This window comes from Taudactylus pleione, unplaced genomic scaffold (assembly GCF_031769625.1).
Source record: "Taudactylus pleione unplaced genomic scaffold, aTauple2 ptg000279l, whole genome shotgun sequence".
Taxonomy (NCBI): domain Eukaryota; kingdom Metazoa; phylum Chordata; class Amphibia; order Anura; family Myobatrachidae; genus Taudactylus; species Taudactylus pleione.
The window spans coordinates 2,009,632-2,033,785 of record NW_028284681.1 but is presented as its reverse complement, the minus strand read 5'-3'; the positions used below and the strand labels follow the sequence as shown (position 1 = coordinate 2,033,785).

Sequence of the window (24,154 nt, the reverse complement as noted above, 5' to 3'; positions counted from 1 at the left end):
GATTCCTTGTCACACCAGTACACTTTCAAGTCTTCAAGAATGAAATGGGAACTGTTTTTCCCATTGTATGTGAAGTATATCTAGTAAGTCACCAGCTTCAGTGTGCTTCGTCCAGGATTGTATTTCTGTCTGCTACAGGATTGTAGTTCTAAAAGGTCTTCTAGTGTCCAGGCAGAAATACATGAGAGAACAACACTGATGTAACAGCAAGTCTAGTAATGAAAGTGAATGATACAGTGAGCAAAGCAAGGGTAAAGTGCTTTAGGCATATTTGCATTTATTAAAATGAGTAGTAGCTGCCATATTGCTTGTTCAGATTACTTCATTTTCAAACCCGAGAACAGTAGCATTAAGTGGTAACATAAACAAATTATTAATACATTATAGCCCATAAATCCATGTACTGAAGAAATCTGGTAAAACTCCAATGACACACTTATAGCCTACACATTAATGTTGTAGCAAACTGAATGTGAAATACACTGCTTACCATAAGTCATACTGTACAATTGGGCTTGAACTGTATTGTGCATCAGAGCAGCAATTCATAGTCTCAGCTCACAGAAAAGGGAACACACACGTTGCTCTTACTAATAACCATAGAATTTACCATAGGGATGTATACAAGCCTATCATCTTCAGCATACAAAATATATGGTTATCGTGTCAGACGTGGGAACAGATAATAAAAAAAAGAAAATGGAAGGAAAAGTAAACTTGACTTGAGGTGAAGGTTGAAGTAGTGATAAATAGTTTGATCTATTTTTAGTTGTGTTTTTCTAAGTTTTGCATGTTTTGTTTGGTTATGCCAAACTATGGCAGAATGCATAACTGTCAGTGAGGATTCAGATATGAGACAGGGCTGGATTAAGGGCCACATGGGCCTGTGGTTGAAAGTGATTAAAAGCCTATTGTGAGAAGGAGCTGTGACCAGCGCTGTGTGGCTGTGGCTAGGGTTATGTAAAAGTATAAAGATTGAATCATTTTGTAAGGAAAATGGAATTACAATTTTAAACACTTTTGATTTACGGGCCTATTTTTATGCAGAGGCCTGGAGATCCATCCGCCCCATTGTTAATCTGACCCTGATAAGAACAAATTGCAGTATAGATAGAAAAGTAACATGTAAAATAGCTTTATGATCGCCAAATTCTTACAGACTGAACCTTCAGGCCAAAGAACTTTTACATGATCTCATTGTTTGATGACTTCTAATTTGCTGCTATTTCACAGTAGGATGTGCATCATTCCTTCTAATGTAGGAAGAGTAGTCTTTGACAAACTTGTTTAAAAATATTTTACTTACCATTGTATTAAATGCTGTTTTGACACAGTTATTTTTGTGTAGAGAGAAAAAGAACGCCGGCAGCAGGTCATACAGCTGTGTCTGGTGATATTATTCTATGCAGGTTGCTGCACTGGAAAGGGGTTATGGTGGGCAACTGCTGGGTATATTATGTTCACCGTAATACTTTTCAAAGGTCAATTTGGTATTTGGAAGATAGGAACGATGCATACAAGCTGTAGGTATAAATAAATGTGAAATATATTACATTTGTCAAACTTTGGCATGGATGATGTCTCAGAATGGCCACCATAGTGAAAAATATTATGTTTGATGATTAACAATATTCTACATTGACAAACATAAGGCTATCTTCCACAGCTCATGGTACATATAGCCACGCCACTCTTGTATACTCTGTTTATATGTGTTGTTGAGATAATGTGTCAAGTTTGTTCATCTGAATTCATTATCAGAGGTCGTTGTGCTCTATCATAAGCTAGAACGAGTACTGAAGTGCAAACATATGAAAACCATAGCAGTGCTTCAGAAAGATCAGAGGGAACAGCAGGTGGGTATAACAAACACACAGGAATCCCACAGCCTGCCTACATGCTGACATTTAGGCCTTATGTAATACTAGTTACAGCAAAATCATCATTGCAAAGACAAATAGAAGATTACATGTTTGCGTGTGTGCTGGGTTTACATAAAACCATGGTTTGTGGCATCATTCAGCCGTGGGACGGGCACCAGGCTCACTTTCCATATTGACGCAAATAAATGGGTGAATTCTCTGGCACCATTAGGCTTCAATGTTACATAACCATATAACCTACTATATGCACTTTGTTTGGATTTTATTTTTCTAGGTGCACATTTGTTTTTACTTAATACTCTGAGACAAAAATCAAAAATAGACTTTTACTGTTTGATAAAAGTAATAAAATGGTTAGACATTAAATTAATTACAAGAAGTAATTAGCACATAAACATGCACCATCCACAATACCAGGGAAAAAAAACAACACACTGACATACATACACACGAGGAGGGGGAGAATAAAACATGCAGATCCCCAAGTCTCTGCCAGAAAGGTCACAACACCAAATATACTGCTGAGAGCAAATTCATAGCGCTATGTACACAGGAAGCTGCAGACATCCCCTTAGTACTGAGGACAACGCCACACACAGGAGCAGGGGCACCACACACACTTAATTTCCAACACAGGCGAGTTTCCTCTGTCCAACACCTTCATCAGATTAATGCATCCAACGTATTGTTCACTTGGTAGAGTTTAATGACCACATTTTCCTGCAGATGTAGTAAATACGGTCAAGGTGACCTTATAATACACAAACTCCACCTATTACTGATCAGACTAGGAAAATGCTCTCAGTGTTACTGAGAGGTAAAATGACTACTATGCTCCATAGGATTGACAGAAGACACAGCTCTGCCAAGCTGAGGGCAGTAATGCCCACAACCTGCCCTCAGTAACTGATGGATTTTCATAGTCCATTTTACAGTCCAGGGGAGGTCCTTGTTCTGCCTTTAAGAGGGAGGTCATATTTATGTTCAATAGTATTGGAGAACTATGCTCAGCCCTCTTGATTAGGGCATTTACTGCCCAAAGTAACCTCTGTGCTCATATCTGTCCTTTAGTTACTCATACTGTCCTTGCTGGTGCCTTCCTCTCTTGTGGACTCCCTCTCTGTACCCCACAGAGGACTGGACGACCGTCCAGACTGCTTATATGCTGTACATAAATCTTGCACATGCTCTGGAGTGGGTGTCCATTTCTGGTAGCCAGCTTCGTTTTGAAGAAACAACACCGCAGTACTGTGTACAGCCTTGTAATACAGATCCTCTCTGTTGAAGAGAATAAATGGTCAAAAGGACAACAGAATGATCAGAGAGGAGGTGGCAGATTAGGAGGAAAGCTGATAAGCATGGAAAATATGGATTGTTACTATAAAACCAGAGATTTGTGTTCAACAGAGAATAACGACACAGAGTTAAGGTGTTTTCACAAATGAAGGATATACTATAGAAAAAAAAAAAACGTACATATACACTTTATACCAGTTGTGAACATGAGGTAGGTATTAACAAATGTGATGTAGTGACTGGAATAGGATATGATGAGGCAGTGAAGTCTGTGTGTAGTCATGAGTGGGAGTAATGGTGGCACAATGCTGAAGAGCTGCATGGCTGTATTGCAGAATGTTAGTGGAGGAAGGACCAGATGGGACTTTCTGCAGAATACACAGGGTGCTACTGGAGGCAGAGAGAATTACAAAGAAGAAAAACCCAACAGATATACAAAGCAAACACCAGAAAATTGCATAAAATACTCGTAACTACTATAAACAATTACAAATATAGGTGTGTAAGCTGCCATACCGTGACAGAACTTGAGATGTGTCACATATCAGGTGAGGACTAAGGTTGGGTACACACTGTACGATATGTCCCTGTTGAACTACATATCGCATAGTGCATCTGTTTTTGTGTACAGACGATGTGTCTGTGAACGATGTCGTTCACAGACATATCGCATCTGATGCAGACATATCGGCCGACTGCCCATACACTTGCTGCAGGGACCTGCCGATGACTGACATCTCAACTGGGCAGGTGTCCGTCCGCCAGTGCGTACAGACAATATGTCTGAACGATAAGGTGCCCAGCCTCTAATACAAGGGACACTAGAATAAGGTCTATATGATCTAACTACCTACAAATGAAGAGAATAACAAAAAGATAAATAAAAAGGGACTATACAAATGTTTTACATTTCTTACGGACAGATTAGCATTACCAAAAAAGACCACAGTGGGATTTTTTGCCAATTTGAACTTGTGCAGAATTTAGCTGCTTTGCTTGGCTGTATATCACTAACTACGGAAATATCATTAACTCCACCCGGCAGGTTACTCCCATTGATTTTACATTTTGTATTTCTTTTTTCCTCTGTTCTCCTTGTTTGCATGGTACATCCATATCAAATGGGTGGGAACTTGCTCTATTCTCCTTTAATGGGATAACTGAGACAAAGTCTAAGATATGTATGAAAAACTCCCCATGATCATAACTATCGCTCATCTATATTCACTTCTAGTAAGCCTCTGAATCACTTGAATCACTACAAATGTGAAGGTAATTCAAACTCTTGTTTTTGGCTTAGTGGTCCTTTAATAACCAGAAAATTGTCATGACCAGTGTGCAGCCAGATCCCTTTAGGTCCCCGTCAGTGCGGTTGGCCAATGGCTGCCGACACAAAATAAGTGCCGTCATCACAGTCATTTGTAGGCATGGGAACATTAAGCTCGGCACTTATTGCATGGCCAATTTGGTTGAACTAAATAACTACTTGTGTGGCCAAGCTCTACACCCAACTCCATCACTACTCCTTTACCCACAAAGGCTTATAGATAAGCCAGAAATGCATACCTCTTGCACACATGCTGAGAGCCGCTGCGGTATTCATGCTGGAAAGCGGGGAGCACTATCTGGTGCCGCTTGAAACGACTTTCCTCCATGCGGGTGAGGGCAGGCGTAGGAGGGTCCCTCCACTCTGGGATGAACACTATGAACGACAGGGGCTGGTCTGAACTGTCCAGGAGGTTCTACAGATAAAGCAATTACTTAGCAAAATAAATAATCTGGGTACAGAACAACTGTCAGAGATACGTTTTTTTCCTGTACCTCAAAATGAGTGACCATAGCATCCATTAGCTCCTCACTGAATGGAGGGTTGGCTTCAAACGAACCACTGACTGGAAAGAAACTGAGACACGGCCTAAGAGGAAAATTAATTATATAAATGTAGGACAAAATATAGGACTTCTATCATCTACTTAAATTAACTTTTCAGACTTACCACCTCACTGAAAGAGTGAACAAACTTTTAAACCTTATACAGTATATTCTCCACACATGCTTGTCTACACAGGGCCTGCTTCAATACGGTACGCAATATTGCGTACGCAAGCAGTTCAACTGCGATAGCATGCTAATGCATTGCAATCGCAATTCAAACTCAGCACTACATAAGGACGCCCGCTTTACATTGCACACATCCGTAATACTTAGTAGAATAGCAAAACCATCAGTACAATCGAGTACGATCGCAGCCTCATGCACACTTGCACAGGCTCTGACCTTACTCAGAAATTGCTAACAACCAAGCACGCTATGAGGCCTCTGGTTGCGTATGGCATTGGATAGTGGATAATTTATGCACGCCCCTGCAACGGTGGGCGAACTGGGACGCCTGCATTTCCCAGACCAACTCCCTGGCACCTCCCACAAACAGCACTTCCTGTCAATCACTCTGCGATGGATCTGCGCAGACACTGCGATCACAGTCCTGATCACAGCGCCCGGTTTGCATACTGCCATGCATACGCAGAATGCAACAATCGCCCGATTGTGTGTGTAATCGCAGTTGCGTACGGTACTGAGTCAAGCCCACAGTCAGTAAAGATATGATTCCAATAGCTGCCATGCAAATTACACTCATAAATGACACATTCTGCATTAGATTGAACACTCACCCCCTGGAGCCAAAGTATCCATCTGTGTCTGCAAAAGCAGAGCCGTACTGCTTGAAATAACAGTTCAGGGGGGAAGCAAAGCATTCAGAGGTTACACCAAAAATCCTGTGCAAAGCTTGCAATACATGGACTGGGAGCGCCCCCTGTAGCCCGGAGCCTTCATACTGTGCTGTACCTGACATCATCTGCATAATACAAAACTAAATGTTAGGCAAATCTTATACAATACATTTCTTTAAACTATTTGTATGAGCATTAAAGAAAAACGCCTCATAAATGTAAAATCTAGTATTGGGTGGAGATCACTTGGCTAATATTATCTCCATTCCACGGCAGTAACGAATCCTTGTGCTGAGATGCTGTGGAGAGGGGATAGGTATAAGAGGGAGTTTGCCATGGGCTAGTTAGATTTTCCTTTTTAAGGAATTGTGTGTATTTATTTATTTTATGGATACAATCTGAGTGGTTATGACAATTTCCCCTTAAGTCTATCCTATTTCTATGCTTTGGGATATACAGAGGAAAGGGGGCTGATGTTGGTTTAAATCAGGTGAGAAAGAACAGCATACAGAAAAGCAATACTATACAGCTGAAAGCTTCCAGGAATCTGGCCGAAGAGCAGACAGAACTGCGAATGTCCCCCAATACTAGAGTTTACGTTTTGGGTAGTTATTCTTCAAGTTCTCTCTGCTTCAATCCATCTGTACATACTTTATATCTCTGTAACAGACACCACACACGAGAGAGGAACTTTTCTGACCCTGGATCATCTGTGCAGCTGAGGCGATAGAGCTGGAACTGAAGAGAATGGGAAGACAATTTAGTAATTACTTCCATGTGGCAGTCACACTGTAAGTGCAGAGACTATTTTATCCCACTATGGCATCAAGCCTGAGAATATGATCAAGGGAACCATAATTAGCAGAGAAGAGGTACTCAGTAGCCAACTACTGATAAATGAAATCAATGTCTCCCAGTGACCCAGAACACATCACTTTTTATCCTTTGGGTTACTCCATGAAACATAGGACACGATACATTAAAATTAAATTTATCACAGCAGATGCCAAGACATTTTCAACTTTACTTTTTTCAACTGATGAACTTAATGTAACTGTCACAGCGACTTCAGAAGATGTAGTTAACGTTGGTGACTGGTATTATCTTGAATATGATGGAAAGAGTTACCAAGGTGAGATCAAGAACATCAGAGATGGTGAATACTTAGCGAGCACAATGGAGCAAGCTAGCAGCAACTGGAAATGGCCATCATCACACGATGAAATATTTTATACAGTTTCACAGTTAGTAAGAAAGATAAACAGGCCTACACTGATTAATTCACACGGATTCAACAGGTTTCAGTAATTTGTATCAGAGCCCTTTGACTGGGGACAGAAATGTAACGTGAGTCACATTTGTATGCAACACGAGTCATGTGTCAAAATTAATTTTAAGTATAGTTTGGTTAACATTCAGGTTCTTTTTTGTGTGTCAATCATAAGTTTACAGTCTTATAAGTGTATAGTATAACAATCATATTGTAAAAATAATTAGGAGAGCAGGTTTAAATAAATATCATACATATAAACAATAAAATGTAACTACTAAGAGTGTACGTTATTCTCTGAATCTAAGCATTAATTATGACTATCTACATATATTATTGTCATATTTTTAAAATGTTGAATTTCAGCTTAATTTTTGTGTGTGGCGCAATTAAACTTCTAAAAATTACTATGAAATGTAATGTGAGAGTCACATAAAATGATCCCTATGATTCAGGCTCCTGAAAGCAGCATAAATGAATCTCTGAGTAACCCTTAGGTTACGCAGGATGGCCAGTGTTTTCACTCTGCCAGGGCTAGGAAATCTGTGTAAGTAGATGCAGACCATGGCCTCGGCAAGCCTACAAAATGAGGACAACACACACCTGCTTTTGGTAAAAGGCTTAACGATACCGCCCCTCGTCCCGTCCCCAAACTGTCATGCTGCGGTCCAAGGGGCGCTGTGAGCGATCTCACAGATGGAGACTTGCACATGCGCAGTACTGATCCTGCGCATGCACAGATCTCTCACCATCGGTGTTGTACGCAAATCATCAAGTTTGGGTACATCACTGAATGAGTCCCTATCTGGATTAAATTTGTACTGCTAGCATGTACTTGATCTCTCTTTAAACACTTAACAGGCGTGGTCACATAATTTCCGACCACACCAGGCAGTGCGTTAACTGACATAGTCGAACGATGCGACCTGTCAGAAACGCACCTCCTGGCCTCTCTGTATCCTCAACCAAGTGTCTGCCATGCGGCCGATCGTCAGCACAGCAGGAATCCCCCCAACAGGCTGCTGCAGAGAGAAGCAGCTGCCGGGGAAATGTAGATTTTATTCTTCAGGGTCCATAGGGTCCACAGGATCTACTTTGGGGGTATGTAGTTGGAGTGATCCATAGCACCAAACAGCTTACAGCTTTGAAGCTCACAGCATGCACAGGTCCTCCCTATATACCCCGCCCCCAGTAACAGGCATTCAGTTTTTTTTGTTTGGTGCACGGCAAGTATCCAGACGCACTGTTTTAACAGCAGGACTGCCTAGGCAGTCCCAGGCTTTTCCTTTTTGATTTACCTTAGTTTTTTGAACTTCTGAGTTTAGCGGTTATTAGGTGCCGAATACGTCGCATATACTGTGACTCCTACCTCCGCAGATGCCGAAACGCCAGTACCGCTATATGCCCCGAGAATTTCGGCGGGCCTAGGTATAGGCAGTCGTCAGCTCGGTCCTTTCGCCACAGGGTAGGGCAAAGGGACAGTCTTACTCTAGACGGGATATTTCCCACAGGAAACCGCAGACCTGGAAATCCTGGTCAACCAGACGCCCTGCTTCGAAGTCGGATGGATAAGCCCACTGCCAGATGGGGCGGGCCTCCCCCTGGGGGTCTCAGGGTGGGGAGCCGACTTCTACAGTTTTCTCATGCCTGTCATCAGACGACTTCAAATGCCTGGGTTCGAGAGGTGGTCTCTAATGGTTACGCCATTAAGTTTCTGGGGCATCCTCTTCAGAGGTTTGTTGGTACAACCCTTCTGGTAGAGCCGGTCTGATCTTTGGCCTTCTGGGAGGCTATTGGGGCCCTCCTGAGGTCGGGAGTCATAATCCCTGTTCCTGTGATGCAACAGGGAAAGGGTTATTATTCAAATTTATTTTTGATTCAGAAACCAAATGGATCACGTCGCCCTATCATGAATCTGAAGTCTCTCAAAAGATTCATCCATGTGCCCAAATTCCGTATAGAAACCCTATGGTCAATTATGCTGGCAAAGGAGCCTGGAAATTTCATGGTCTCTCTGGACATACAGGATGCTTATCTGCATGTTTCTATTGAACGATCTCACCAAGGATTTCTGAGAATAGCGGTAGATCAGCAACATTATCAATTTTAGGCTCTACTCTTCGGGCTGGCCACAGCCCCTCGGGCATTTACCAAGATAATGGCAGTCATGACGGCTCATCTCAGACGACAAGGAGTCAGAATACTGCCATATTTGGACGACCTCCTGATATTAGCACAATCTCAGGAGATGTTACAATGTCATCTCCAGATGACCATTGTCTGCCTAGAAGAGCAGGGCTGGATAATCAATTGGAAAAAGTCTTCTCTTTCTCCAACTCAGCAGATGGTGCAATTAGGGACGCTGTTGGACTCTCTGGGACAGAGGATTCTTCTACCAGAGGACAAGATTGCAGCACTGCAATCTCGTGTGCACAGTCTACTTTGCAAGCAGGAAGTATCAGTTCACTTGGCAATGCAGGTGCTGGGCTCCATGGTGTCCACATTCGACATGGTGGCTTATGCCCAGTTCCACTCCAGGTCCCTGCAATGGATTCTGTCTCGTTGGGGTGGTCGGTATTATCGGATAAAGTCACCAGAGGTTCGGCTCTCCCGCACCTGGTGGCTGCAGACGACTCATCTAGTCAAGGGTCGCCCGTTATGGGTCCCAGATTGGGTGGTACTCACCACGGATGCAAGTCTGCGAGGATGGGGAGCAGTGACAGGTCTTCACACCTTTCAGGGAAGGTGGACTGATCAGGAAAGTCACCTACAGATAAATGTTTTGGAGCTTCGTGCAGTGCACAGAGCGCTCATTCTGGCGCAGGACCTACTTCAGGACAGGCCTGTCCAGATTCAGTCTGATAATGTGACTGCGGTGGCCTATATCAATCATCAAGGAGGCACACGAAGACAGGCAGCCATGAGGGAAGTGACGAACATTCTGCTGTGGGCAGAATGCCATCTTCCGGCAATCTCGGCAATAATCATCCAAGGAGTCCTCAACTGTGAAGTGGACTTCCTAGGTTGTCAGGACATGCACGCTGGAGAATGGGCTCTTCATCTGGACGTCTTTCAACTCCTGGTGGACAAGTGGGGACTACCAGACGTAGATCTCATGGTGTCACACCACAACCACAAGGTCTCCAGGTACAGCTCCATAACAAGGGACCCCTCAGCCGCCTTCGTGGACGCTCTGGCGGTGAGATGGGACTTCAGGTTGGCATACCTGTTTTCTCCAATCTCCCTCCTCCCAAAGGTCGTTAGAAAGTTCAAGCAGGAGGGCGGCAGGATAATACCAACAGCTCCTGCTGAGGGCAAGGAAGCCTGCTTCAGCCCACATCTATCACAGGATTTGGCATTAATTTTTTCTTTGGTGTTCCCACAGAAAATATGACCCTAAAGTTTTCAGGGTCTTGCGAGTGCTTGCTTTTCTTCAGGCGGGATTAGACTTAGATCTTCAACTGGCTACCTTGAGAGTTCAGGTTTCTGCATTGTCAGTATGGTTCCAACGCAGAATTGCTCCCTTGTCGGATGGTAGAACATTTTTGCAGGGGGTTCTCCGTCTGCAACCTCCATTTGTTCCTCCGGTGGTACAGTGGGATTTATCTTTGGTTCTCAGGGCACTGCAAGCTTCTCCTTTTGAGCCCTTGAATAAGGCGGACCTTAGATGGTTGACAGCGCAGACACTTTTTCTCCTCGTTATAATTTCCTCAGCTCACAGAGTTTCTGATTTGGAAGCACTGTCATGTCGCTCCCCATATTTGATTTTTCATTAAAATAGAGCTGTCCTCCATACTAGAACGGGTTACCTTCCAAAGGTGGTATCCCGTTTTCATATTAATGAAGAAATTGTAGTCCCGGCCTTCCAGTCTTCAGACCTTTCTAAGGGTGAAGCTTCCCTGGATGTGGTTCGTGCCCTAAGTATCTATGTGGATCATACCAGCTCCATCAGGAAATCAGGTGCGCTCTTTGTGTTATATGGGTTTCACAAACGAGGTTGGCCAGCTAACAAACAGACTTTGGCTCACTAGTTGCGTATGACTATTTCTCAGGTCAGGCTGATCTCTCTGCCCCGAACAAGGTGAAAACACATTCTACTCGGTCTGTGGGACTATCGTGGGCGGTTAGACATGTCGCCTCAGCTGAACAGCTGTACAAGGCGGCCACTTGGTCTTCTATGCATTAGATACTTTTGCCTCCCAGGATGCTTCCTTTGGGCGGCGGATTCTCCTCTCTGCTCAGTAGCGTCCCCACCCTTAAGGGAACTGCTGTAGGATGACCCCATGGTAGATCCTGTGGACCCTATAGAAGAAAATTAGAGTTATGGTATAACATACCTCAGTTAACTTTTTCTTTGAGGTCCATAGGGTCCACAGGGCACCCTCCCTGACGCACCTGGCCTCAGTTGGGATCTGTTCCTTTCTTTTTGTGTCACTGAATCCCTCTTCGTGTTTTGAGAGTGTTTCTTGGGTACAATGTACTTCCTTCTCCACTTTTCCTCTCTTTCAGTTAGGCTTGTTTACAAACTAAATGCCTGTAGCTGGGGGCGGGGTATATAGGGAGGAGGACCTGTGCATGATGGGAGCTGTTTGGTGAAATGGATCACTCCAACTACATACCCCCAAGGTAGATCCTGTGGACCTCAGATTATACCATAACTCTAATTATTCACCCCTCAGGCCTAAATGTGAATAATTGGAGCCCGCTTAGCGGAGCAGCCACTGGAGAAATCAAGCTTGTGATGTTTCGGACATCGAATGTCCGATATATCAATGAACGATATTAAAAAAAATTGATGTTAATGTTATGCATTTAAAAAAAATATGAGATATGGTAAGAACTTACCCTTGTTATCTCTATTTCTATGAAGTCGAAGTCCATAGGGTTCCACAGGATACCTTGGGGTATAGGCGATGGCGGCAGTCATCGGGCACCTCAGAGTTAAAAGTTTTCAGCCTCCCAGGATGCACTGGGTCCCCCTCCTATACCCCGCCCCCGAGCAAAGGCAAATCAGTTACGTACCAAGCCATAGGCCGGAGGAGGAGAAGAAAGAGAGAAGAAAGTTCTGGAACACACAAGAATCACATTCTCACCAGAAGGAGACAAAAAAAACAGTGACCAGTGCCAAGCCCATCTGCAGTACAGGTGCGACAGGGCGGGAGCCCTGTGGAACCCTATGGACTTCGTAGAAATAGAGATAACAAGGGTAAGTTCTTACCATCTCTCATATTTTCTACTTCAGGGTCCGTAGTGTATCCACAGGATACCTTCGGGATGTCCCAAAACAGTATCCTTTAAGGGTGGGGATGCTCCTGTGCTGAAAGGAGAATCCGCCGCCCGAAGGAAGCATCCTGAGAGGCGAAGGTGTCAAATGCATAATACCTCACAAAAGTATGGAAAGAAGACCATGTGGCAGCCTTGCACAGCTAAACAGCAGAGGCACCACGTCGAGCTGCCCATGAAGGACCCACAGACCTAGTGGAATGAGCCCTAACAGAGGATGGAACAGGAAGGCCTTCATGAATGTAAGCCTCAGAAATTGCCATGCGAATCCATCCTGCCAAAGTTTGCTTAGTGGCAGGCCAACCCTTCTTCCGGAAGCCATAGAGGACAAACAAGGAGTCCGACTTCCTAAAAGAATTGGTACGGTAAACATAAATCCTTAGAGCCCGTACCACATCCAAGGTGGCCTCACCAACCGAGAGGTCTGGAGAATTAAAGGCCGGCACTATGTTTTCCTCGTTAATGTGGAAACTAGACACCACCTTTGGGAAGAAACTAGGGCGAGTGAGAAGCACCGCCCTGTCCCTATGAAAAATGAGAAAGGGAGGCCGACATGAGAGAGCCCCCAATTCTGAAACCCTTCGGGCCGAAGCAATGGCCAGAAGAAATACAGTGTTAGCTCTAAGCCATTTCAAATCCACTGAGCTCAGTGGTTCAAATGGCGGTCCTTGGAGAGCCCTCAGGACCACAGCCAGATCCCAAGGAACCACTGGTGGAACAAAGGGAGGCCGAATACGAAGTACACCTTGCAGAAAAGTGCGGACATCAGGAAGAGTAGCAATCCTACGTTGAAACCACACTGACAGGGCAGAAACCTGCACCTTCAGAGAAGCAAGGCGAAGACCATGATCTAAGCCCGCCTGTAGGAAAGCCAACACCCTGGATATCCTGAACACCTAAGGATCATAGCCTCTAGGGCGACACCATTCAAAGAAAGTATGCCATACTCAATGGTAAACTCTTGCAGACGCAGGCTTCTGAGCATGGTGTTAACTACAGAGCTGGAAAAACCACCTGGACCTTAAGAGGGCTGTCTCAACAGCCACGTCGTCAAAGACAGACGACTCAGGTCCGGGTAATGACAAGGACCCTGTGACAACAGGTCCGGATGTAGAGACAACAGCATCGGAGTGTCTACGGAGAGACTCCGAAGATGTGAGTACCAGTGACGTCTGGGCCACGCCAGAGTTATCAACAGGAGTGTGCCGCCTTCTTGCTTGAATTTTCAAACCACTCGAGGAAGAAGGGAGAACAGAGGGAAGAGGTACGCAAATCGGAAGGTCCACTGGACCGACAAGAGTGTCCACCAGAAGAGCCTCCCTGCCTCTTGTTCTTGACCCGTACACAGGCAGCTTGTTTTTGTGTCGGGAGGCCATGAGGTCTATCTCTGGAAGGCCCCACTTGTCCACCAGGAGTTGAAACACCTCCTGGTGAAGAGACCATTCTCCTGGATGCATGTCTTGACGGCTGAGAAAGTCTGCTTCCCAGTTGAGGACTCCCGGGATGAACACCGCCGAGATGGCAGAGAGATTGCCCTCCGCCCAAGTCAGGATGCGGGACAGTAGGCGTTGTCCTACTGTACCTGCACGGGTTTTCCATGGAGAACATGTTTTGCTTGCTGGAGAGCTTTGAATACCGCGCGAAGTTCCAAGATGTTTATTGGAAGAGCAGATTCTGCCGGGGTCCACCTGCCCTGGAACAAATGTGGACCCGTCACTGCGCCACAGCCTCGGAGACTGGCATCCGTCGTCAGAAGGACCCAGATTGCCACCCAAAAGGGATGTCCCCTGTTCAGGTGAGTCGTCTACAACCACCAGGCCAGAGACAGATGTACCACCGGAGAAAGCACCATGGTCTGTGTCTTTACCCGATGGGGCAACCCATTCCATCTGGAGAGGATCAACTGCTGCAGTGGTCTGGAGTGAAACTGGGCATATTCCACCATGTCGAACAGTGACACCATGGAGCCCAGTAACCTCATCTCTGAAGGCAACTGCGTACCCTTGCCTGTAATGCAGAGATATTTTCCTCCGTCACAAAGATCCTCTGTTGCTGAGAGTCCAACAGGGCCATGGAGCATCTTCTGTGAGGGAACCAGGGTGGATTTCTTCCAGTTTATTAACCAGCCATGATTCTGCAACACAGAGATTGTCAGTTGCAGATGGAGCTGGAGGACCTCTGGAGACCCTGCTAACAACAGAAGGTCGTCCAGATAAGGCAACAAGCAGACCTCCTGCATCCGCAGGTGGGCTGCCATAACTGCCATGACTTTGGTAAAGACTCGAGGCACTGTTGCCAGACCAAAGGGCAGTGCCTGGAACTGAAAATGTTGGTCGAGTACTGCAAACCTGAGGAATTCCTGGTGTGTTAAGACAATGGGGACATGCAGGTAGGCGTCCTGAATGTCCAACGACACCATGAAATCCACAGGCTCCATTGCCAGAATAATGGAATGCAGGGTCTCCATCCTGAACCGAGGAACCCTCAAGGACTTTTTGAGGGATTTGAGGTTGAGGATGGGTCGGTAAAACCCATTGGGTTTCTGCACCAGAAAAAGATTGGAATAGAAACCCATGCCCCTCTGGGAGAATGGAACAGGCACTACAACTCCAGCCTGGAGCATAGAGTGCAACACTTTCTGTAGTTACAGGGCTTTGTCCTGATCTGATGGAAGGCCTGTGGTGAAAAACCTGCTGGGGAACCTGCGCCGGAAGGAGAGGGCATACCCCTGAGAGACCACCTAGTGTACCCAAGTGTCCTTGGTAGTCAGGTACCAACCACGGGGCGAACCGAAGCAGGCGGCCTCCCACTCTGGGATACCCCAAAGGGAGGCCCATCCCGTCAGGCAGAAGGCTTATCATCCGACTTGGGGGCAGGGCGTCTTGTACTCCAAGCCTGTTTCTTTGGCTTGGCAGACTTCTTGGCCCTGGACTGTCTCGGAAAAGACTGTACTTTGGACTTACCCTAGGCCCTATAGGGCCGAAAGGACGAAGTACCAGACCATGATTGGAACGGTAGCCGATGGCAGACACGCAGACTTAGCTGCTGCCAGAGTGGCCACAATATTGTCCAGATCAGGGCCAAACAGGACCTGTCCATTAAAAGGCAAGCATTCCAATCCCTTTTTGGAATCTGCGTCCGTTTTCCAAGACCGCAACCATAGGGCGCGGCAAGCGGCCACTGCTGCCGAGGAGATTCTGGAAGTGAGGAGACCTATATCCAAGGCTGCCTCATTAATGTACGTGGCTGAGTCTCTGAGATTGCCCACTAACTCCGCCTGCTCAGCAGAAGAGTCAGTGCCCAGAGATGCCTCCAAGCTATCAGCCAGGCTCTCCATGGCTCTGGCCACCCAGCACACGGCCATAGCCTGTCTGGACGCCCCTCCAGCAGGGGAATAAATGGATTTTAGGCATATTTCCACCTTGCGATCCGTAGCATCCTTTAAGGACATGGAGGGCATGGGCAACGTAGCACTCCTCACTAGGCGTGTGACATGAGAACCCACCTGAGTAGGGGTTTCCCACTTAGAAAAATAATTATCCGCAAAAGGGTATGCAAAGGCTAAGCGTTTTTGAGACTGGAACCATTTACCCAGATTTTTCCACGCCTCCTCTAAATGATCCACCAACTGACCAGATAGAGGAAATAAGGTGGCATCACCCTTATTATCCTTAAAAGAAGGTATATTTGGATTTGGCCACGGGGGGATCCTTGTCCTCAATAACCAAGGCCGCACGGACTGCCTGTATAAGGCCAGGTATATAGACTTTAGACTTTGACTCCGCCTCCTTAGTACTAAGGGGCTCTTGGTCCGAAAAGTCAAAAATCTCCCCTTCATCAGAGGAGACTTCATCCTCATCAACCTGAACCGTCTGAGACACTAAAGGCCGCTTAGGAGGCCGTAATGAGGACTCCCCCTGTAAACCACCACACAGGCTCCTGAGAGACCTGGGGGAGCGAAAGCGGGAGACACTGGGGTACCATCGATTGCCTGGGGAACCCCTGCATGGGTGATGACACCACCGACTGCTGTGATAACCCCATGTGGGGAAATGCAGGGGGCGTCGCCAGCTGGCCCACAAGGGTTGTAAGTGCCTTAGCAAAACAAGTCCAGGGCGGTTCCTGCACAGGCGCAGTGACAGACATGATGGGTGTAAAGGGAGTGTATGTGACTCCCCTCACAGAAAATACGTTCACTGTGATGTAATAGACACCCTGCAACACCGCACTGCAAAGGCTTTAGAAGAGGACGACCAGGGATAGTAAAATGGCTGACAGTCAGAAGTGAAAGTACAGGCAGACAGTGCTAGCAATAAGTCACATACAATGCAGAAATAAATCCCTGCACTACCAGCACTATGATCAACTACACAGACACAGAGCCTGGTAGGAAACAGTGCTGCATACTCTGACCTTAATCGGAGAAGAGGTATGCGGGGGACCTGAACCACGATGCCACCTGTATTCAGCGCCCAGCAGCGTTTGCACACTTCTTCAGAAAATGGCCGCCGAGGAGCTGAGGGGAGGCGGGCCTGGGGGAGGAGCGCTGACACAGCCCGCCAGGCTGCTAAGGAGAGGCACTGCAGCGGGGGAGGCGCCGGCTGTGAGACAGGGAAGGCGTGCTCCCCTGGCATGCAATTAATCCCTGGGACTCCCGAGCTTTACCACTCAGCCGCGGCCCACTGTCCCTGGTGGTCTAGTGAAAGCGCAGGTTAATACCTGGCTCCACACGCAGCCTGTCCCCAGGGAGCCCCCTGCCTGAGGACCTAGGACTGTCTATGTACTGTCTATGCTGTACAGCTCTTGTTGCAGCAACATCGATTTAAAGAACTTCAGGGGCTGTAAACAGCCCCCCTCTGAAAATAGTGACCCGACTCCGAGCCGGGCACCTACGAAATTGATTTGCCTTGGCTCGGGGGCGGGGTATAGGAGGGGGACCCAGTGCATCCTGGGAGGCTGAAAACTTTAAACTCTGAGGTGCCCGATGACTGCCGCAATCGCCTATACCCCAAGGTATCCTGTGGATACCCTATGGACCCTGAAGTAGAAAAATATTATTTTATTTTTAATAAAATCATGTTGGAAAAGTACGATTGTTCGGTTGTTGTCGATTTCCTGTATTATTGCAGTTGTGGCCCAAGTGTTTAGTCGTCGATGGCAAGTCGACCTTAATTGATATGACGGCTAGATAGTGCAGCTATAAATATACGGTTTAATTTTTTGTTGTTTTCAATTTTGTTTGTTCTCTGAGTCACTGTACATTTATTGTATGTGATGTCTATCTGGATTTCTATACGTTTATGTTGGGGGCGTTGAAATTTATATTATATGTATTGAATTTGTTAACTTATCCTTTTTTTGCTACCCCTTAATTTTCAATTTGTTATATAAGATAATCACTGTTGTCTGTATGGACTGTCATTTCTTGTGACGTGATTGTACAAAACTTTCTTTTTTTTTTTGTTTTGAATATATTAAAAACCAATAAAAATACTCAATTTACAAAATCGTGTTGGATTACTGTATATGTTCTTAACCCCATTCAATAATAAAAAAAACCTCAACAACTTTTCTGAGTGGTTTTTGGAAAAGAAAATGGTCACTTAAATGGTTCTTTACAATACTACAAAAAAGTTTCTCCTAACTCTTTGGAGCTCACACATATTAAGACCACTCCATAGACAAATAACAATAAGCTGAAGATGTTTTCCGAGCCAGTGTCTGCTCACCAATTTGCTGAAGTAGCTTTGGTTGACTCTTACAGACTCCCCTTTGTATCTCACACACACCATGTTGCCATCCTGTTGCACATCCAGTCCTCCCTGGAGGGGCAATGCTGGCATGGTCAGCCGTATAGGGTGACAGAACACATTTTTCTCTGGGGAGGGTGCAAATGCCACTGGCTCTGTAAAATAAAGGTGACAAAGAATTGTTAATACCTACAAAGGTAACATAATATTAAAGAAATTAAGGTAAATAAAACATGTAAACGCATGAAAGGCTCACGCCACCCAACCTGAAAATTGTATTCTGGTATAATATTATAATGAAAATCCTTGCCCAAAATATTACAAATTGTTGGTGGATAAGATATTACTGATCTAAAAAATGACCAGGCTGGCAGGAATAAGAGAGTCCAACTATGTCTGCCACACACTCTATGCTTCTGCCAACGAGGGCCAAATGTAACAGCCTATTTGGCAAAGTGGCATATTTCCAGTGATTCTGCCAATGGATTTAAAGTAGGAAGATTTTTAAAGGGTCTTTAAAAATACAAATCACAGCTTTATATTCCATGTCTGCACTTTTGGCAAATAGGAGGCTAATACATTTAGCAACTGGTCTTTTTTCAGACTGGCAGCATGTTGTCCACCAATAAAAAGTGGGAATGTGCAGGAGCAAGAGGAGCAGTAACAGGTACACAGAAGACATTAGGGAATCCGCTGGATATCCCAAGTAGGGATAGACATCGGAAACCCACCATCAAATAATGGCTGGGCATCCACCATCAAAACTTTTGATGCAGCGGTAAGTAACCATTGTATCATCAGATGTATTACATGAAAAAACGATTCATTTTATATTTGATATTCGCATGCGCAAAAGCCCACTCTTGCGCATGCACAATAGCCCTATTTTATGGCTGGCAGGGGGCGACACTGGGTGCAGGATCGGAGGCGGGGCAAGATACCCAATGCTGGGAGCTGCAGGCAGAAACAGTGCAGCTCTCAGCATTAAAAAGAAAAGAAAAAAAAAAAAAAATTAACCATCACAACACCATCGAATCATTACCATTCGATGGCGACAAACATCGGAATGCTGCCATCGAAAGGTTAAACCACTAACATCACAAGAAAAACAAAAAACATTGATGGTCAGCAATCATCGACCATCGATGTCCATCCCTAAGATTCCTAAGCACTGAACCATAAGTATGTAACATTTCAGGGCAAGTTGTAGCATGTGTATATTTTATCTTCAGTTTTGGGCGTAATTATCCTATAAGTCAATAGCAGTTCATCCCTGAAGTCCAGAGCAAGGCAAAAAAAAAAAATTACACTGCCTGTCAATCATGGTTGTGCAACCCAATTTTTTTTCCTTATGTGACATCCAATTATATGTCCTTTTGCTCATATTATGCATAACAAAAAAATATGCGTCTTTGTACACAGCGGCTATGCTAAGATATGCAAAAGCAGCAGAAGGTGTCAGTAGTAGAAAGACGCAGCATTGGATCATCTTCGTGAACATCAGTCATCTGAGTAGTCCTTAGGTTACTCAGGACGGGCCGTGTTTTCATGCTGCTGGGGCTAGTGAAGCTGCATCGGAAAACACAGACCCTGGCCTACAAAATCGGGCTGATGCCCGTTTAGTAAAACGTTCCCCGTCTCAAACGGCAGCAGACTGTCACCTGACATCTGCAACTGTACTGCATCTGACGACACAGGACCAGACCTGCACATGCGCAGTACGGGTCTTGTGCATGCGCAATTCAACAAACAAGGAAGATGTACATAAACCATCGGGTTGCGTACATCTCTGATTTAGGCCCTATGTCCTTTGTGTGATGACACTCTTTGGCTCCACAGCAATAATCTTACATTGCCGTCACAAAATGTAATGTTTTATATTTGTGGAAAGATGATTATTATATGTGGGAGGTTAAGCACAGAACTGAAGTGCAGCCATTGGCAACTGCTGTCTGCATGCAAATTAAATGAAAGTTGACAAGAGGGACCCCTGCTGGTTGCAGCATGAAAAGGCCTATAGCACCTGATATTCACAAGTGGTGGTCTCTCTTCCAGGGGGATTTAGTTATGAGACCGGTGGCCGCCGATCTCAATACAGACAGGGGAATCCCAACAAGGAACTTAAGATAGGCGTCAAAATACCGACGCCTATCTTAATCCCGACACAGAAGGATGCCAGCCCGAGCGATGCAAACCCGTGGCGCCCTTAGGGTTAGTCGTGGGGGGAAAGGGTTAGGTTTAGGGAGCTTAGAGGGGTTAGGGTTAGGTTTTGGGTGGGAGGTTAGGCACTAAGGGGGGAGGGTTAGGTTTAGGCACGAAGGGGGGAGGGTTAGGTTTAGGTACTAACGGGGAGGGTTAGGGTGCGGGGTGGGAAGGGTTAGGCTACAAAAATGGAGGGTTAGGGGGGGAAGGGGGAGGGTAAGTATACTTACCCGACCCTTGTCGGGATACCCACCATAGGTGTGCCGCTGATCAGAAAAGAGCAGGTGTGGTCAGGGTGGTTTAGTCAACTGTTTCACTTGGTCCTTCTCTACTTGTCACCAACCTACTTGTCTACCCCCAGCCCAGCTGCTAATTGCTTTAATTTCAGCTACATCCTTTTAAAGAATATAATTAATCTGATTTATTTGCTGGTGAATCTCCTTGAAACAATTACATATGTCCCATTTTCCTCTATGAAGAATGTCCTTACAGATAGGTTATGGATGCATAAGCAGATGAAAAGAGCGGTGATCCCTGAAAGCGTAGTTACAGTGCATAAAGCTGTAACACAGGCAACATTTCACTGGAAAACCTTTTTGAGAGAGGTTTATTTTATCTAACTTTTTAGGTTATATGTCTTAATCTGTCCTTGTAGACTGTGGTATGTAGGCCAAACATTCCTCTAGTGTAGAGCATAAAATGTTAAGTGGAATATATGGATGTCAAATGCTGAGGCATTCTGGCAGAGCACTTTACCGACTAAACCTAATGCAGCATAATGGAGATTTATAGAGCAGGAACAGGTGCACAAACCACCAGCGAGTGCTCTTACACTCCGACAATTATTTACCATCTCAGCTTGCAGTTACTATGGTCCGGTGTGTGACTCCACCTTATAGCAGCTTTATATGACAGAATTAACCAGTACTGTGTTAACATGATTATTGTATGTAATTATATCTTCTTCTTCACGTTCCATAGGGGACAAAGGGACTACGCTGGGGTATAGACAGGTAGATGGGGTCAGGGCACCAAACAGTTAAATTCCTCAGACCTGAGCAGCCCAGGTTCCTCCTCCCCTATACCCCGCCCCCAGTCTAACTTTGGTGACGCAGGAAAGGGCACCACTACAGGGAGGGCTGCTAAAGCGGCCTAATTTTTTCTTAATTTTTTGCATTTTTAAGCAGGCAGCGCCGCTCCGCCAACCCCCGACAACCTCAAGCACTCTGCTCGCCGACCTCAGCAAAGCCTTTGCAGCACACGGAGGACCCCAGCCGCAGCCGGACACAGAGAGCAAAAAGGTACACTGCCGCTGCTAGACCACCGCCGGTGCTGACAGAGGGAGGCTGGGAAGCCCGCACCTCCACTAGACCACCAGGCACTTAGGCAGCGGGTGTCTGCCCAGTAGGCAGCCATTGTCTGGGGGGATCTTTGTCAGCAGGGGAAGGTAGGCTCTCCCCGTTAGCCCTTCCCCCGGCCCATGGTGTGATCCCTCTAGGAGGCTTCCCGCCATCAGGTTACTCCTCCTCCTTTCTCCACCCTACCACAGACGCTGAGCGGTAATTTCAGATAGGTGCTGCCACAGTTAGTCTTCAGAGAAGTTGGTTTCTGTCAAGTTATACAGTCTAGCTCCAGCCAGCCGACTGGGGATGGATTGTTGAGCATTATTTGCCTGTTGATTCTTTATGCATTTAATGTGACTGTGTGCTTGTTCTCATTTCTAAACTCTGTTCTGTTTATCTTTCGTAACTATTGCTGTGAAAGGGGTTAATTCCTACTTTGTTAAGCCCCACTCGTTAAATTTGTGTGGCTCCTACATTCTGTTCACTGTTCCTTATTGCACACCTCTGTTATAGAACTTGGTGTGTGGAACTTTCCTTGGAATACTGTAACAGGTCTTCCAAGAACAAAGCACCCAAGGAGGTGGAGGCTCTATTTCTACGAACATGTAGATCTTGCTCTGCTGGTCTTTCCCCACAGGATGTGGTCCAGGATGGTCTCTGTGTTAGGTGTTACTCAGGCACACAGCGAGAGGTCCCATCTACAGCTTCCAGCCAGGAACTGGCGTGGACAACCAACCTGTCGCAGGTAATGTCGCAGTTGGTGGATCCGCGTCGGTCCTCCCTGATTTGGGGGTTCAAACCACCCCTATTATGCATTCTCATCTGCAGCTGCCTGCACTATGTGCACCTTCAGTACAGGTGTGTGCTTCCTTTCAGCTGATGCTGGATAAGGCCCGTGCTTCTGGACGCAGACAGTCCAGGCGTGAGAGCTCTGTTCCCCAGATAGGTGATGGGTGATGTGTCAGATTCGGAAATCTCCTCAGACAAGGAGGAGGATTTTTCCGGTGCCTCGGAGGAAGATACCTCGTCAGTTCAGGAAGAGTCTCTCCCTCAGGTGGACACCATCGCCTTGGTTAGATCGGTTCTTTCTATTGAGGACGAGGAGCCGGCCCCTAGATCCAAGGTGCCAGTTTTCAAGTGTCAGAAAAGGGTTTCAGTAGAATTCCCTAAATCTGACGAACTTGAAGAGATGCTAGCAGAGGCTTGGGCTGCTCCTAACAGGAGGATTCAGGTCTCCAAATGCATTGTGTCCTTTTACCCGCTCCCTGCCAAGGAGCGTAATAAATGGGAGCCTCCTCCACCATTTGATGCACATAATGGCTATCTTATAAAAAATTCTACCCTCCCTATCCCTAATACGGCTTCCCTTAAGGATAGGAAGTTGGACATTTCCTTAAGGTAATTTATGCTCATGCAGGTGCTATTGCTTGTCCGGCCCTTGTAACTCCGTGGATGGCCAAGGCAAATGGCTCTTGGGCAGATGCTCTAGAGGAGGGCCTTTTGTCGGGGGCCCATGGGAACCAGTTATCACCGCTGGTATCGCATATTAAGCAGGCCGCTTCCTATCTTTACAAAGCAGTCCTGGACACTGGTACCTCAACTTCCAAGGTGTCAGCTTCTTCTGTGCCTGCCAGAAGGGCCCTCTGGCTGTGCTCTTTGCATGCTGATTCAGACTCGGAGAAGGCCCATGAGGCTCTTCCTTACTCCGGCTTGTTCTCTTTGGGCCGGAATTGGATAAGATAGTAGCCACGGTGGCAGCTTTAAAGACGGTGTTTCTGCCTTTGGCAGTAGCCTCTACAGCGCGAGTATCTTCCTTTCGCCCGCAAGGGAAGGCCAAGGGACAGGCCTTTTCTAGGTTCCAGGGTTCTTCCTCTAAGACCTCCAAGCCTAGAAGCAAGCAGTCCTGGCATACCAGATGCCGGCTGCTAAGCCAGCCAATAAGCCTGCAGATTGATGGGCGGGCCTCTCCATGGGGGACCCCAGTGTGGGAGGCCGGCTTCTGCTTTTCTCCGATTCCTGGATGGACGCTCTGACCTTCCGAAGGCGTCCATCAGAAAGGTTTTTTTCCCACAGGCCTTTCAGGGGATCCAGGAAACGCAAAAGTGCTAAAGAAGTCCATTCACTCTCTGCTAGCCTCCATGGTAATTGTTCCTGTACCACCGGCTCAGAGGAGCTCAGGCTTGTATGTCAATCTCTTCTTGGTTCAGAAGCCGAATGGTTCCTTCCGTCCAATCCTCAACCTCAAGTCCCTCAATAAGTATTTGTGGGTTCCCCGGTTCCGCATGGAGTCTTTGCACTCCATCATTCTGGCATTGGAACAAGGGGATGTCATGGCCTCTTTGGACATCCAGGACGCTTATTACATGTGCCTATTCGGCTCAGTCACCAGCGCTTC

General features: G+C 46.1%; 1 protein-coding gene across 4 annotated transcripts in view; it reads right to left on the bottom strand.

Annotated features, from left to right (window-relative positions):
* Positions 1-252: 252 nt before the first annotated feature.
* Positions 253-24,154, bottom strand: part of PCIF1 (phosphorylated CTD interacting factor 1) — a 73,702-nt gene continuing 49,800 nt past the window's right edge. For all 4 annotated transcript variants that reach the window (XM_088481927.1, XM_088481928.1, XM_088481926.1 and 1 more), the window contains exons 11-16: positions 18,194-18,369; positions 6,563-6,649; positions 5,852-6,036; positions 5,001-5,094; positions 4,746-4,921; positions 253-3,161 (exon numbers count right to left, since the gene is read on the bottom strand). In XM_088481927.1, the coding sequence (XP_088338053.1) occupies positions 2,951-3,161; positions 4,746-4,921; positions 5,001-5,094; positions 5,852-6,036; positions 6,563-6,649; positions 18,194-18,369 (929 nt within the window). In that variant the 3' untranslated portion in view covers positions 253-2,950. The remainder of the gene's footprint in view (positions 3,162-4,745; positions 4,922-5,000; positions 5,095-5,851; positions 6,037-6,562; positions 6,650-18,193; positions 18,370-24,154) is intronic.